The sequence below is a fragment of the Prosopis cineraria genome, unplaced genomic scaffold (genome assembly GCF_029017545.1).
Source record: "Prosopis cineraria cultivar Desert tree isolate PC_DT_omini unplaced genomic scaffold, ASM2901754v1 PC11, whole genome shotgun sequence".
Classification (NCBI taxonomy): Eukaryota; Viridiplantae; Streptophyta; class Magnoliopsida; order Fabales; family Fabaceae; genus Prosopis; species Prosopis cineraria.
This window is the reverse complement of record NW_026555342.1, coordinates 31,794,262-31,807,287: the sequence shown is the minus strand read 5'-3', so window position 1 is coordinate 31,807,287 and position 13,026 is coordinate 31,794,262. Positions and strand designations below refer to the sequence as shown.

At 32.4% G+C, this 13,026-nt stretch overlaps 2 protein-coding genes across 2 annotated transcripts; one reads left to right on the top strand and one right to left on the bottom strand.

The window, feature by feature from the left end:
* Nucleotides 1-4,439: 4,439 nt before the first annotated feature.
* LOC129286470 (uncharacterized) lies at nucleotides 4,440-7,038 on the bottom strand. Its single transcript, XM_054922430.1, has 4 exons — nucleotides 6,999-7,038; nucleotides 5,727-5,772; nucleotides 5,445-5,639; nucleotides 4,440-5,265 (listed from the first exon to the last, which is right to left on the bottom strand). Exons 1-4 carry the CDS (start codon nucleotides 7,036-7,038, stop codon nucleotides 4,440-4,442), a joined length of 1,107 nt encoding a protein of 368 aa, XP_054778405.1.
* A 1,205-nt stretch (nucleotides 7,039-8,243) lies between these two features.
* Nucleotides 8,244-12,264, top strand: LOC129285776 (G-type lectin S-receptor-like serine/threonine-protein kinase At1g11330). Its single transcript, XM_054921651.1, has 7 exons — nucleotides 8,244-8,417; nucleotides 8,551-9,315; nucleotides 10,597-10,799; nucleotides 10,876-11,086; nucleotides 11,205-11,442; nucleotides 11,534-11,681; nucleotides 11,792-12,264. The coding sequence occupies exons 1-7, from the start codon at nucleotides 8,342-8,344 to the stop codon at nucleotides 12,095-12,097; spliced, it is 1,947 nt and encodes a 648-aa protein (XP_054777626.1). The 5' UTR covers nucleotides 8,244-8,341; the 3' UTR covers nucleotides 12,098-12,264.
* The last annotated feature ends 762 nt before the right edge of the window (nucleotides 12,265-13,026 follow it).

Here is a 13,026-nt window from a genome sequence, read left to right as displayed (position 1 = left end):
TTTCATCCTTGATTCATTGGCTGGGAAGTTATTTAAAGAGAAGAAGATGATGGCTGGATTTATGGTATGCTTTATTAGTGCTTTTGCATAACTACTTTTGGTTACTTAAATTTTTAAATGGGAATGGTTATCTAATATTGGAACTATTTGTAGAGAACTCGCATAATTGAGTTGTTACAAGCATGTAACCCAGAGAAATATAGAGAGGATTTTCAGATGGAGATGATATTTGAAGAACTTCCCAAATAGAGTAACGTGTAAGTAACTATCTATGGAAACAACTACCTTTTTATGTATTCATTTCAAGTAGACATTTTGCCTTACCTTAATTGCTCATATTTGTAAAGATGATTATGGGGTATATGTGATAAAGTACTGTGTACAATGGGATGGTAGAAGAAGAAAAGGAGGACTGACAATAGAGGACTTTTCAAACATATTTCTAATTTTTTTCTTCCAGTTATTGATGTGAAACTTAAACTTTCTTTATGTTTTTTGTAGGAACAACTGAAACAGTTTAGGGTGGATGGTAAATCACACAAGAAATGAAGTGATAAATGAAGTTTTTGCCTCTATCTCAGCAGCTAATCCATAAAAAAGAGCAGGAAAGATGTCTAGATGAATTCTTAATCTGTGACTTGCTTTCATCATTAATCTTTGATGGGTGTGATGCATTTGCCTCACTATAGATCCTGCTCCTCATCAACGTTCACCATTCTGATGTTGAAGAAATTGCCTCTTCTTTAATTTTTTCCCTTAAGAGTGTCTTAGCTGAAAGTGAACTATGTAGTTTGTACAAGTGAGGAATTTGAAGCTGTATCCAAATTTTAAGGCTTATAAGAATATTTTTGGCTGCAAAATTAAGCTAGCCTTTGTGAGATATGCTTGATTAATTTTGTATTCAAAACATGTTATGTGACCAAAACTTGGTCACATGCATGCATTTTAGCTAACTAAATTATGATTTTGTCTGAACAAGATTGACAACATCTCCATTTAGATTTTATATAGCAGATACCAATTTTCAACAAATTAAAATAACTTGTATTTCCTGCCAATTGATATAGCTGGGTTGCTACTTATATTACTTTAATCATATGGTAATCCAATTCAATATAACAAATGAGACATGGAATTTTCTAATTTCATTATGATTTTAGGACAAGTGAAGCGATATAAAACACTCTTTGTGACTATCAAGCAAGCTGAATAAGTAACCAAATCAATTATATATTGCTAATGTCGCAACTGTTTGTCAAAATTCTAGGTGGGTTAAGTATTGAATTCTTAAGTTATTATTCTAGGACAAAGCTCTAGTAATTTGCAACTAAGACACCAAATTTTGCAACTTCCTTAGGAACAATTTGCAACTCGTACACCAAATTTTGGATGGAAGAACTACTAAATTCCTTTAAGAGTTAAATCTTTGAGGATAATGTTTCAGTATTTTGCAACTGAGACACCAAATTTTGCAACTCCTTTAGGAAAAATTTACAACTTGTATACCAACTTTTGGATCAAAGAACTATTAAATTCTTATAAGAGTTAAATCTTTTAAGACAACATTTTAGTATTTTGCAATTGAGACACCAAATTTTGTAACTCCCTTAGGAAAAATTTGCAACTCGTACATCAAATTTTGGATTAAAGAACTATTAAATTCTTACAAAAGTTAAATCTTTTAGGACAATATTCTAGTTTTTTGTAACTGAGACACCAAATTTTGCAACTCCCTTAGGAAAACTTTGTAACTCTTATACCAAATTTTAGATGGAAGAACTATTAAATTCTTACAAGAGTTAAATCTTTTAGGACAATGCTTCAGTAATTTGCAACTGAGACACTAAATTTTGCAACTTCCTTAGGAAAAATTTGCAACTCGTACACCAAATTTTGGATGAAAGAACTACTAAATTTCACAAGAGTTAAATCTTTGAGGACAATGTTTTAGTATTTTGCAACTGAGACACCAAATTTTGCAACTCCCTTAGGAAAAATTTGCATCTCGTACACCAAATTTTGGATCAAAGAACTATTAAATTCTTATAAGAGTTAAATTTTTTAGGACAACGTTCTAGTATTTTGCAGTTGAGATACCAAAATTTACAACTCTCTTAGGAAAAATTTGCAACTCGTATACCAAATTTTTGATTGAAGAACTATTAAATTCTTACAAGAGTTAAATCTTTTAGGACAATGTTCCAATATTTTACAACTAAGACACCAAATTTTGCAACTCCCTTAGGAAAAATTTGTAACTCGTACACCAAATTTTGGATGAAAGAACTATTAAATTTGTGTAAGAGTTAAATCTTTTAGGACAATGCTCCGGTAATTTGCAACTGAGACACCAAATTTTGCAACTTCCTTAGGAAAAGTTTGTAACTCGTACACCAAATTTTGGATGGAAGAACTACTAAATTCCTATAAGAGTTAAATATTAGAGGACAATGGTCCAGTATTTAGCAACTGAGACACCAAATTTTACAACTCCCTTAGGAAAAATTTGCAACTCGTACATCAAATTTGGATCGAAGAACTATTAAATTCTTACAAGAGTTAAATATTTTAGGATAATGCTCCAGTATTTTGCGATTGAGACACCAAATTTTGCAATTTTCTTAGGAAAACTTTGCAACTCGTACACCAAATTTTGGATGGAAGAACTACTAAATTTCTACAAGAGTTAAATCTTTTAGGATAATGGTCCAGTATTTTGCAATTGAGACACCAAATTTTGCAACTTCCTTAGCAAAACTTTGCAACTCGTATACCAAATTTTGGATCGAAGAATTATTAAATTCTTATAAGAGTTATTCTTTTAGGATAATGCTCCAGTATTTTGCAACTGAGACACCCAATTTTGCAACTTCTTTAGAAACAATTTGCAACTCGTACACTAAACTTTGCATCAAAGAACTATTAAATTCTTACAAGAGTTAAATCTTTTAGGACATTATTCCAGTATTTTGCAACTGAGACACCAAATTTTGCAACTTCCTTAGGAAAACTTTGCAACTCGTATACGAAATTTTGGATTGGAGAATTATTAAATTCTTACAAGAGTTATTCCTTTAGGACAATGTTCCAGTATTTTGCAACTTAGACACCAAATTTTGCAACTTCCTTAGAAAAAATTTACAACTCATACACACAATTTTGGATCAAAGAACTATTAAATTCTTACAAGAGTTAAATCTTTTAAGATATCGTTTAGTATTTTGCAACTGAGACACCAAATTTTGCAACTTCCTTATGAAAAATTTATAATTCGTACTCAAAATTTTGGATCGACAAACTATTTAATTCTTGAACTTGCAAACTTCCAAATTAATTTTTGACATGGCTTCAGTAATTTACAACTGACATACCAAATTTTACAACTTCCTCACAAATAATTTCATACCTTTATTCGAAATTTTAAGACGACACACTTTTAGTGATCATAAAAGATATGAACTATACACATAAGAAACATGTATTAATTCATCTAATGCATCTGCACATATCAGCTGTCCACATACATAAAAGCATGAATTTAGATTTACAAATAAAGGGTTGCTATGTACCAAAAAAAACTCCTAATACTACCAATATATATCTACATAAACCTATATATGTCAACCAAATCCAAGTTGATCTAATCTCATGTTATAGAAACATCAACTTGGATTTACAGAAAAGGGGTTGCTATATGCCAAAAAAAACCTCTAAAACGACCCATATGTGTATTTTACCCAAATCCAAGTTCATGTGGTAACCCATTTATAGTAACATCAACTTGGATTTGGATTTCTACACCTCTTCCACATATGACCTGCTTAATGGCAGTGAGAACAATGATAAACCTTCTTTTGTTGATGTTGAAACTCGATCCTCACACGACGAGGTTTGCCAGCTGGTCGAGTCATTTTAGGAGGCAGTAAAAAGGTTTAGTTCATAAGCTCAGACACTGTCAATGCATTTGGCTTTAGCATGTCATGGGTCTCAACAGGATGCATAGTATCACTGTATATTTTCTCTTGTGAGCTATGAAGACAACATTCCTCGACATAGTTATACACATTACCATGCATTTCTTTAATGGCTGCACAAGCATGTGGGCAAGGAATGCCAAACATTTGCCAAACTTTACATGTGCATTTCCTTAGTATCATATTCACACATACATCTCCACATGGTGTCCGAGCCAATACAATATGTGAGCCATGCAGCTGAACTATCATAACTTCTGCCCTGAAAATATTTTCCTTCAACTTTGCTTCAACATTGGGACCAACTATGCATTTCTACTTACTCATGGCTGCTTTACTTGTAAAAAATTTCTTGCTCAACTTATCCCTATGCTCATTTATAAGAACACATATATTATGCCTCCTCTCCTCAATAATCCATGCATTGAATGATTCGGACAAGTTGGTTGTTATCTTATCCCATCTTTAAAATGGGAACAATGATAGTGCCCAGCGATCAACATCACCTTGATTTTCAACCCATCTTGCTAATTGTGGAGAGAACATCCTCAAATTTCCTATAGCTATACAAAATTCATGCTCATGCCTTGCATAGGCAATGTGATCAAGCAATTTTAGTACCTCTTCCTTGTTGTTCCTTCCCATTCCCCTATAAACTTTTTTAAACTTAGAGCTAAAATTCTCCTTGACATGTCGATAGCAAAATACATGTCTATCGCCACCAAATATGGCTCTAACAACACCAATAATAGCATTATTTCTATCAGAAACAATAGTTACCTGCAGCGAACCAAGGATATCTTTAATATTTTGTAGAAACCAAGTCCAATCATTATGAGTTTCACTCCCAACTATTGCAAAAGCTAATGAAAACAACTCATTATCGGCATTGTATATTGAAGTTGCCAGTAAGGTGCCTCGATAAGGACCACTGAGGAAACATTCATCCACATATAAAATAGGCCTAACCCCAAGCAAGAATCCTTTAATGGAACAACTATATGCAATAAATAAACATTCAAATCTCTTATTATTAGAAGCCACCCATTTTGCTACAGTATCAACATCAGTCTCTATTAGTCTATTACACAACTGAGGAACAAGCATATATGATTGGTCAGGAAGCCCGTTTATTTCCACCAATGCCCTCTCTTTCGCTCTTAAAGCTTGACGACAAGTTAGACTTATGCTATAGTCTTTATATATGTCAGCTTTTATTTCATTGGGTTTTTTTTCCACATTAGACCTTACTACGTCATCAATTATAGACGAAGTCAGTGTGTACCTTGTACTGAAGAAACTTCAAGGTCTTCTTGGGCAAAATGTAAGTGCTCATTCTTGAAAGTTGTTACATAAAGTAAGGGCATTAACTTCCTTAATGAATATGCTGTTATCTTCCATTGACATCTTTTTGCCTTGTAAACTAAAATTATTTTATTTGTGTTGTTCTTCATAAATTTATATTCAAACCTGTGTGCAATACTATACTTGTAGATTGCTTGTCTACAATCATCAGCACTCACAAAAATTTGCCTAAGTCCTACTAGTAAATCCTTCCACTTTGTTGCATTTAGCTCAGGAATTGGTGTTGGGATACTTTGTATTGCACATGGTAGAACTTCAAGATCTTGTGTAACATGTGAATTCTCAGCTGAATATCTTGCTCTACATTTCCATTCAAATCATGTTTATTACTATCATTCATGCTCATATTAACATAATGTTAATCATGCAACTATTAAAAAAACTTACCCATCAATTAAATCTCTTATTGCCTCTATACTTTGTTGTATCTTCCCTATGATGTAGACATGAGCAAAAGTATCATTCAATTTCATTAATTAATTTATCCCTTCATCATCTTTAAGGTCTAAAAGAGCATTGCAATCAAACTTTACTGTGTACTTCAACTCTATTCCATTTAAATCGCAATTCAAGCATGATGAAATCAATCTAACAAGTCCTTCAAGAGACATTCCTTCTCTAATCATTCTTCATTACAACTCCCCCATCATAATGCATTGTCCCATGTATATCTTTTACAATATCTCCTCCAAAATGAAAATAACAAAAAATTTTCTTTAAACAACTACTTTCCATCGTATCCAATAATATCGATCTACAATAAACAAAATAAAATATAATAATATATCACTTAGAAATAAGTTACTTTTGACATAAGTGATTTTTGCATCAGTGAAACAGTGACAGCGTTCCATATTAAAATATGGACACTCAATGATAATTTCTTACACTTTCAGTTGCAAAATGTCGAATCTTCGTGCCAAATCTTTAAAAACATGAAATAAAAAAAATCTTTCATGTCAGTTGCAAAAAGCTGTTTCATCTTTTTCCTTACGAGATCCATTTTGCAAGAAATCAAACCTTCATGGAGTAAACTTTTTTGTTCAGAAGCAGGGATTTGCAAAAAAAAAAAAAACCTGTCTAAAGGCACCAGTACAACTCCTTAAGCTTCCTTGAGTCAATAATTAAGGCAACTCCACCTCTTTCAAGCACAATTCTATTTTAGGAATGGGAATTTTTTCAACGTGCAGCTCTACCACTTACATGTAACTCTCATTAATGGCAGGAAAGAGACAAATCGGGAGGGAAATGTTGGAGCTGATTAGTGTACATGTTATATTTAATCATAGGGGCATTTTCATCATTTCTTTTGTAACTCTGATTTGTGAAAAAACAGCATGGGACTTGATTGGCCTTTTACAATTACATGGAATTTAGCTGGTATAAGATTAGTCCTTTGAGACTTGATTGTCATTTTCCTAACTCTTATTTCTGGCACTATACCTTATCAACACCCTTACTTAAAACAACTTAAAATCAGGCTAGGCTTATGATAGGCTTAGGCCAAGGCCTAAAAAAATTTTGATTCTTGACTCAAGCTGAATTCCCCTATTACAAGCACAGATATTTGCCCATTGTTGACTTGACTTGTTCATTTTTCATACCTAATCAAAATTGAACCTTGGTGCTCGTGGGATGAAAATTTGAAAAACAAGTTACCTTGAAGAGTACTTCCGATAACTGCTTGAGAAAATTCCATTATTGGACCTCGTAAGATGTGACCCAAAAGAGAAAAGTCTAACATCAACAACCTCGAATCTTCCCATCAATATTTCAACAAATACCTTATGTCGTTTAAATAGAGTAGACAAAAATTTTTTTCTTGAAATACATGATGGGTTTAGAAATTTTCGGAGGGTGGAGCCTTTCATATGGAAAAGATGTTCTGAAAAAGAGTTTATATTTAAAAGAAAATGTTTAAATAAAAATTCAAATATCCTACCACCATCATGCATCCATTTATTCTTATTTATAAATTATTTTCAACAAGTTTTGTTGAAATCAATAAAATCTTGAAAATTCATATCTTCTTTGAAAATTTAATAGACTTCCAATTTTGTTTATATTAAATATACATATTTTAATAATGAAAAAAATTTCTTGTATGAGCATGGCACATCATGCCATCTATACTAATCTATCTAATAAAAACAAGACATATGGCATCAGTTTAATTAAGTAAAATCTTATGTATCATCGTATGACATGTCATGTTTTTATTTAATAGAGTATGGATGACATACATGATGCACCAGACCCATTCAAAAATTTCTTGTTAACAACGTGCTTATTCTCACAAACATTTAATGATGTAAAGGAGGCAATTTACCATAAAAACTCAATTAACATGCTTTATGAATATGAAAAAGGATAATTTGGATCTATAGACTTTAATTTATACGCTTTATACTAATTGGCCAAAAAGAAATAAACGTGTTACTATTACCACCCTTGACTCGTTGAAAATAATACGATATTATAACCATTTTTTTATATATAATACTAGCAACTTTTTTTTTCTTTTTCTTTTTTTTTTTGTTGCTGTTTGCTGTTGGACCTGTTTTGCGTTTTTAGATTGTCTTTCAATGCTTTTCAGTTACCACTAAAAAAAAAAAAAATTACTAGCAACCTTTTATGATATGATTTTTTTTTTTTAATCGAAAGCTTTTATAACATGATTCTGAACATCAAATAATTGAGTTTTAAAAGGTAAGAATCTTTGATAAAACTATCTGGTCACAAACACGGTGAATGCTAGGAAAGCGAAAGAAGTGACACAATGTCAAAATTGGCAACTCAAGAGTAGACAAGTCCAACATTGACTGGGTCACTCGGCCTTTATATCTCTGGGGATATGTGAACCATGAAAAAAAAAGAAAAAGTCTCACTTAAAAATATCATTCGTTCATTCCACGGGCATCGATCTCGAATCTCATAACACAAAAAATGAGAAGATTCTGAAGCCTTACAAATTTGTTCTTTGTTATGATCATACAGATTTTATGATCATAAACATGGATCATCATCAGCTAACTCTATTGTTTTTGTTTTTATCAACATTTCACCTATCTATATCAGGTAAATCATAAATGAAAAATCATGTCTAAAATTTTTTTGGGTTGTGGGGGGGAGGGATTGTGTTTTAATTAGTTTGGTCGATTAATTGTTTAACACTAATTTGGTCTGATGTATCTTGAGATTTTGCATGCAGGAGTATCTTCAACAAAATTCACAATAGTTAACAACTGCAACTACACAGTATGGCCGGCCATTGTTTCACATGGCGGTGGTTCTGATCTTTACCCCACTGGTTTCATTCTTCATAAGGGTGAGTCTAGGACCATCTCTGCGCCCACTTTGTGGAGTGGCAGCTTCTGGGGCCGAACACAATGCTCGCAAAACTCCACTGGATCCTTCAACTGCGTCACCGGTGATTGTGGCTCGGGGAAGCTGGAATGCGAAGGCAAGAACGGCACACAGCCTGTGACGACGGTAGAGTTCAGTTTAGGCCAAGCCGGAGAGCTTGATACGTATTATGTGAGCTTAAAAGACGGATACAACTTGCCTATGATGGTTATTCCTCAAGTCAGAAACTGCATGAGCACAGGATGTCTGGAAGATTTAAACATTACGTGCCCTGTAGAGCTCAGGCGAGCGAAAGCAATTAGTGGACAAGTGCTGGGATGCGATAATGCTTGCAAGGTAATTAATCCACCACAGCACTGTTCTATGTCATCCCCTTACTCAAAGATATTCGAGAGTGCTTGCCCACATGCTCAAATTTATGCGAATAATGACAAGGGAAGAACATTGGCATGTCTGGCATCAACTTATAGCATCAGCTTTTGTCGTCCATCCCCCGACCCAGACAAGAGATATCTGATATGGATCATTTTCGTTACTGTAATTATAGGAGCTATCATTATTAATGGCACTTTTGCATACTTCTTCCGAAAATGGATAGCAAAACAGTCAGGTGCAATTCCCTTTAATCTCTTCTCAACAATTTCAAATGCAGTCGTATGGTAGAATTTTGTTCAGTAGTTCGTGTTTTAGCATTTCACATGGAGCACTTTATATCTTTGTCTTCATAATTTTGAATACGTACGTTACATTGTTATTGTCAAATGTGATCTAATTATGATTGATTTATGCATGATTTTCAATTTTCTTCTCTTATCTAGGTTGCTAAACCCTTGTATGATAAATACATAAACATGGCACAATTTATCACTTGTTTCTTTAATTTTTCTTAGTGTACGTGCCTTTCTGCAGTATTCTTTTCCTGAGTGTGTTTATTCTTTCCTGGTATCTGAGTGAGATTATTCAAGATTTGATAGTTTGTCCGAGCTAGAGATTTGGCGAGATCTTTGTTTAGCAATGCTCTAGCCCTTCCCCCTTTTGCTTTTAATATTTTGATCTGTTCCTCTTGATATGACTATTTCACGTAGTAATTCACTTCTTTGACGATAATTTCAATTTTGTTTTCTCTTAGTGATTCATTTATATGAAATCACTCATGAGTTTCTTACTTAGTGATTCAACCTCTATGAATTACTTCAAGTTTCTTACTTAGTGATTCATTTGTCGAGAATCACTCTTGAATTTTTGCTTAGTGATTCATTTTTAGAATCACTTTTAAGTCTATTATAGTTAGTGATTCATTTCTCCATGAATCACTCATGAATTCATCACCCAATGAAAATTACTCTCAAGTTTTTCACTTAGAGATTCATTCCTTTAAGAATCATCATGAGTTTTCTTCTTAGTGATTCATCCATAAGAATCACTCCTAAGTTTTTTGCTAACATCACCTTTGAAAATTGTTAGCTTTTGTTTAGTGTTGCTTTGTGATTCATGCATATGGAATTCACTTCATTCAAAGGGTTGATGTTTATTCTTGCTATGGTTGTCACTGCCAACCAATTAATGTATTTTTTAGCTCAAGAAATATAAGTTGGTACAAATTCAAAGGATCTTGAGTTTGAGGGGCAATGTAATGCAATTTGATTATGATTTCCAATTGACCGTAATTGTTTAATTATTCCGTTTAGGTTGACCAATCACATTTATTGTAATTATTGTATAGATTTATTTGGTGTTTATTAGGATATCTCATTTTATTCTATATAAACTCTTATAAAGTAAAATGAATGAACATGCCCAATTTACCGCATTCCTTGTTTCTTTCTATCTTCTTTGCGCCTTTCTGAATTATTCTTTCTCTGAGTACACTTATTTCTGATATGTGAATTAGCGAGAATATGGACGACCATATGCTTCTTGTTATTAAAATGGCTTGGAGTGTATGTAGAAAAGAAAAGTGACACTATTGGAGATTTTTCACAAGTTAAATTCCCGGAGTTGAATGTTTATGATTTCAAGAAGGTTGCAATTGCAACAAACAACTTTCACTTGTCCAATAAACTTGGACAAGGTGGTTTTGGTCCAGTGTATAAGGTATGCTCATTCATGAAATCTTAATTAATTTTGAATTCACTGTGTATAACTATTGTTTCATGGAAATTTCTTTAAGGGAACACTACAAGATGGCCAAGACATAGCAGTGAAAAGACTATCTAGAGCATCTGGACAGGGACGAGAAGAATTTATGAATGAGATGGTTGTCATTTCCAAGCTTCAACATCGTAATCTTGTAAAACTTTTAGGTTGTTGTGTTGATGGAGAAGAAAAGATGTTGATCTATGAATATATGCCAAATAAAAGTTTGGATGTATTCATCTTTGGTTAGCTCTTATGACCCCCTCTTTTATAGTTTTTCCTAGCTGAATGCATTAAGTTTTGGAGCTTCTTTACGCTATTGTCAAACTATTACATATATAACCCTCCCTTTTGTCATTGTAGATCCATCAAATCGTCATCAGCTTGATTGGGAGAAGCGTTTTCTCATAATTGAAGGACTAGCTCGTGGAATACTTTACCTTCATAGGGATTCTAGACTAAAAATTATACATAGGGATCTAAAGGCAAGTAATATCTTGCTCAATGAGAACCTAATTCCAAAAATATCAGATTTTGGTATGGCTAGAATTTTTAAAGAAAATGAAGATCATGCTAATACAAAAAGAGTTGTTGGAACCTAATAAGTTTTCCTTCTCTATCGAACATTAGCATATTGAGAAGTTAATGGGATCTAACAATATTAATTAATTGTTTCATAATCAATTATGCAGCGGTTATATGTCTCCAGAATATGCAATGGAAGGATTATTTTCAGAGAAATTAGATGTATTTAGTTTTGGAGTATTGCTTCTAGAGATTATTAGTGGAAGAAGAAACTCTAGCTTTTATAACAGTGAGCATTTGAGCCTTTTAGGACTTGTAAGTCTCTACTATTCATTGACTTCCAAGTTACCTAATTGCATTTTATTTTTATTGCCAACTCAATTCCTGATTAGCTAATAATTATGATTTTTTGTTAATGTTATTAGGCTTGGAAATTATGGAATGAAAAGAACACTGCATTGTTAATTGATCCTGAAATATCTAATCCAAGCCTAGAGAATGATATGTTGCGGTGCATACAGATTGGGCTTTTATGTGTACAAGACCTTGCAAGTGAGAGGCCAAGCATGAGCATCGTAATTTCTATGCTGAATAGTGATATTGTTAATCTACTTCCTCCAAGGAAACCTGCATTCATCCAATGGCAGAGTAAAGCGAATGATGTGCCTATAGAAGAAAATGAAATATTATCCAACAATGGACTCAGTGTTAGTGAGATACATGGCAGATAGATAGCTTCATCACACATCTATCACTAAAAGTATAGAGTTTCAAGGTTATTCATGATTGTGTATGAAGTAACTAGAACTGTAGTTCAATAAATAGTTTTTGTCTTTCACGAGTGTCCTCTAGGCTTTTGTTTTTTGATTATTGATTTTGGATAAGGATTTGATATGAAATCATGCATTCATGCTATATATGGTTTTGTCCAACACTTCTCTCTAACATGGAGTAAATGTTCTTTATGAATAAAAATATATAAATACAAATCATTTCCTTAAAGAAGTTGGGAGAAAGTGGGGTTAGGGACGTGAAAAAGGTGGGTATGTCAATTAGAATTAAAATAATGGATGAAAAATGTGTGACTCACGATAAAAAAGTTAGGGGCATGAGATTTTTTGATAAAATTACAAATTTAATTTACATAATTTATAAAAAAGATAGGTATGCAATTCAGTGAATAAATAGTTTTTATAATTTTAATCTAGATAGCATAACATTTTATATTCTGTTTAGTTCTCATTTGAGATAATATTGGTGTAATGATCTAAAAAAATTATTATTATTAAAATTAAAAATTTTGGTATGTAATTTTGGTGTGTAATTATTATTAAAAATTAGATGTTCTCATTAAACTTTAATATATCAGATTTTTTTTCATTCCTTTTAATTTTTGTTTGGCAATTTAATTTTTTCATAATTCTTTAATTATATTACTATTATTGTATAGACCTAAAATCTTAAGTAAAAATTTAAATTTTATAATGAGGGATTTTAAATGTTTTGGTTTGTTTTTATTTTGTTTTGGACTAAATATAGCAAGAAAAGCATACACACATAGTGAAAACTTTATTGTTTGATGCTCGGTTCGAATTAGGAAATTTATTTTCACTTCAGCCGATAGTAAAATTCTTAATTTGCCCTTAATATATATATATAT

Excerpts from the sequence above, each read along its gene's own strand:
- LOC129285776 (XM_054921651.1), top strand. The coding sequence starts at position 8,342 with ATGATCATAAACATGGATCATCATCAGCTAACTCTATTGTTTTTGTTT. Across the intron at positions 8,418-8,550 it reads ATTTCACCTATCTATATCAG|GAGTATCTTCAACAAAATTC; the intron begins GTAAATCATAAA and ends TTTTGCATGCAG. Across the intron at positions 11,087-11,204 it reads TTTGGATGTATTCATCTTTG|ATCCATCAAATCGTCATCAG; the intron begins GTTAGCTCTTAT and ends TTGTCATTGTAG.
- LOC129286470 (XM_054922430.1), bottom strand. The coding sequence starts at position 7,038 with ATGGAATTTTCTCAAGCAGTTATCGGAAGTACTCTTCAAG. Across the intron at positions 5,640-5,726 it reads ATAAGAGATTTAATTGATGG|AGCAAGATATTCAGCTGAGA; the intron begins GTAAGTTTTTTT and ends ATGGAAATGTAG. Across the intron at positions 5,266-5,444 it reads AAGTATAGTATTGCACACAG|TACAAGGTACACACTGACTT; the intron begins GTTTGAATATAA and ends AAGTTTCTTCAG.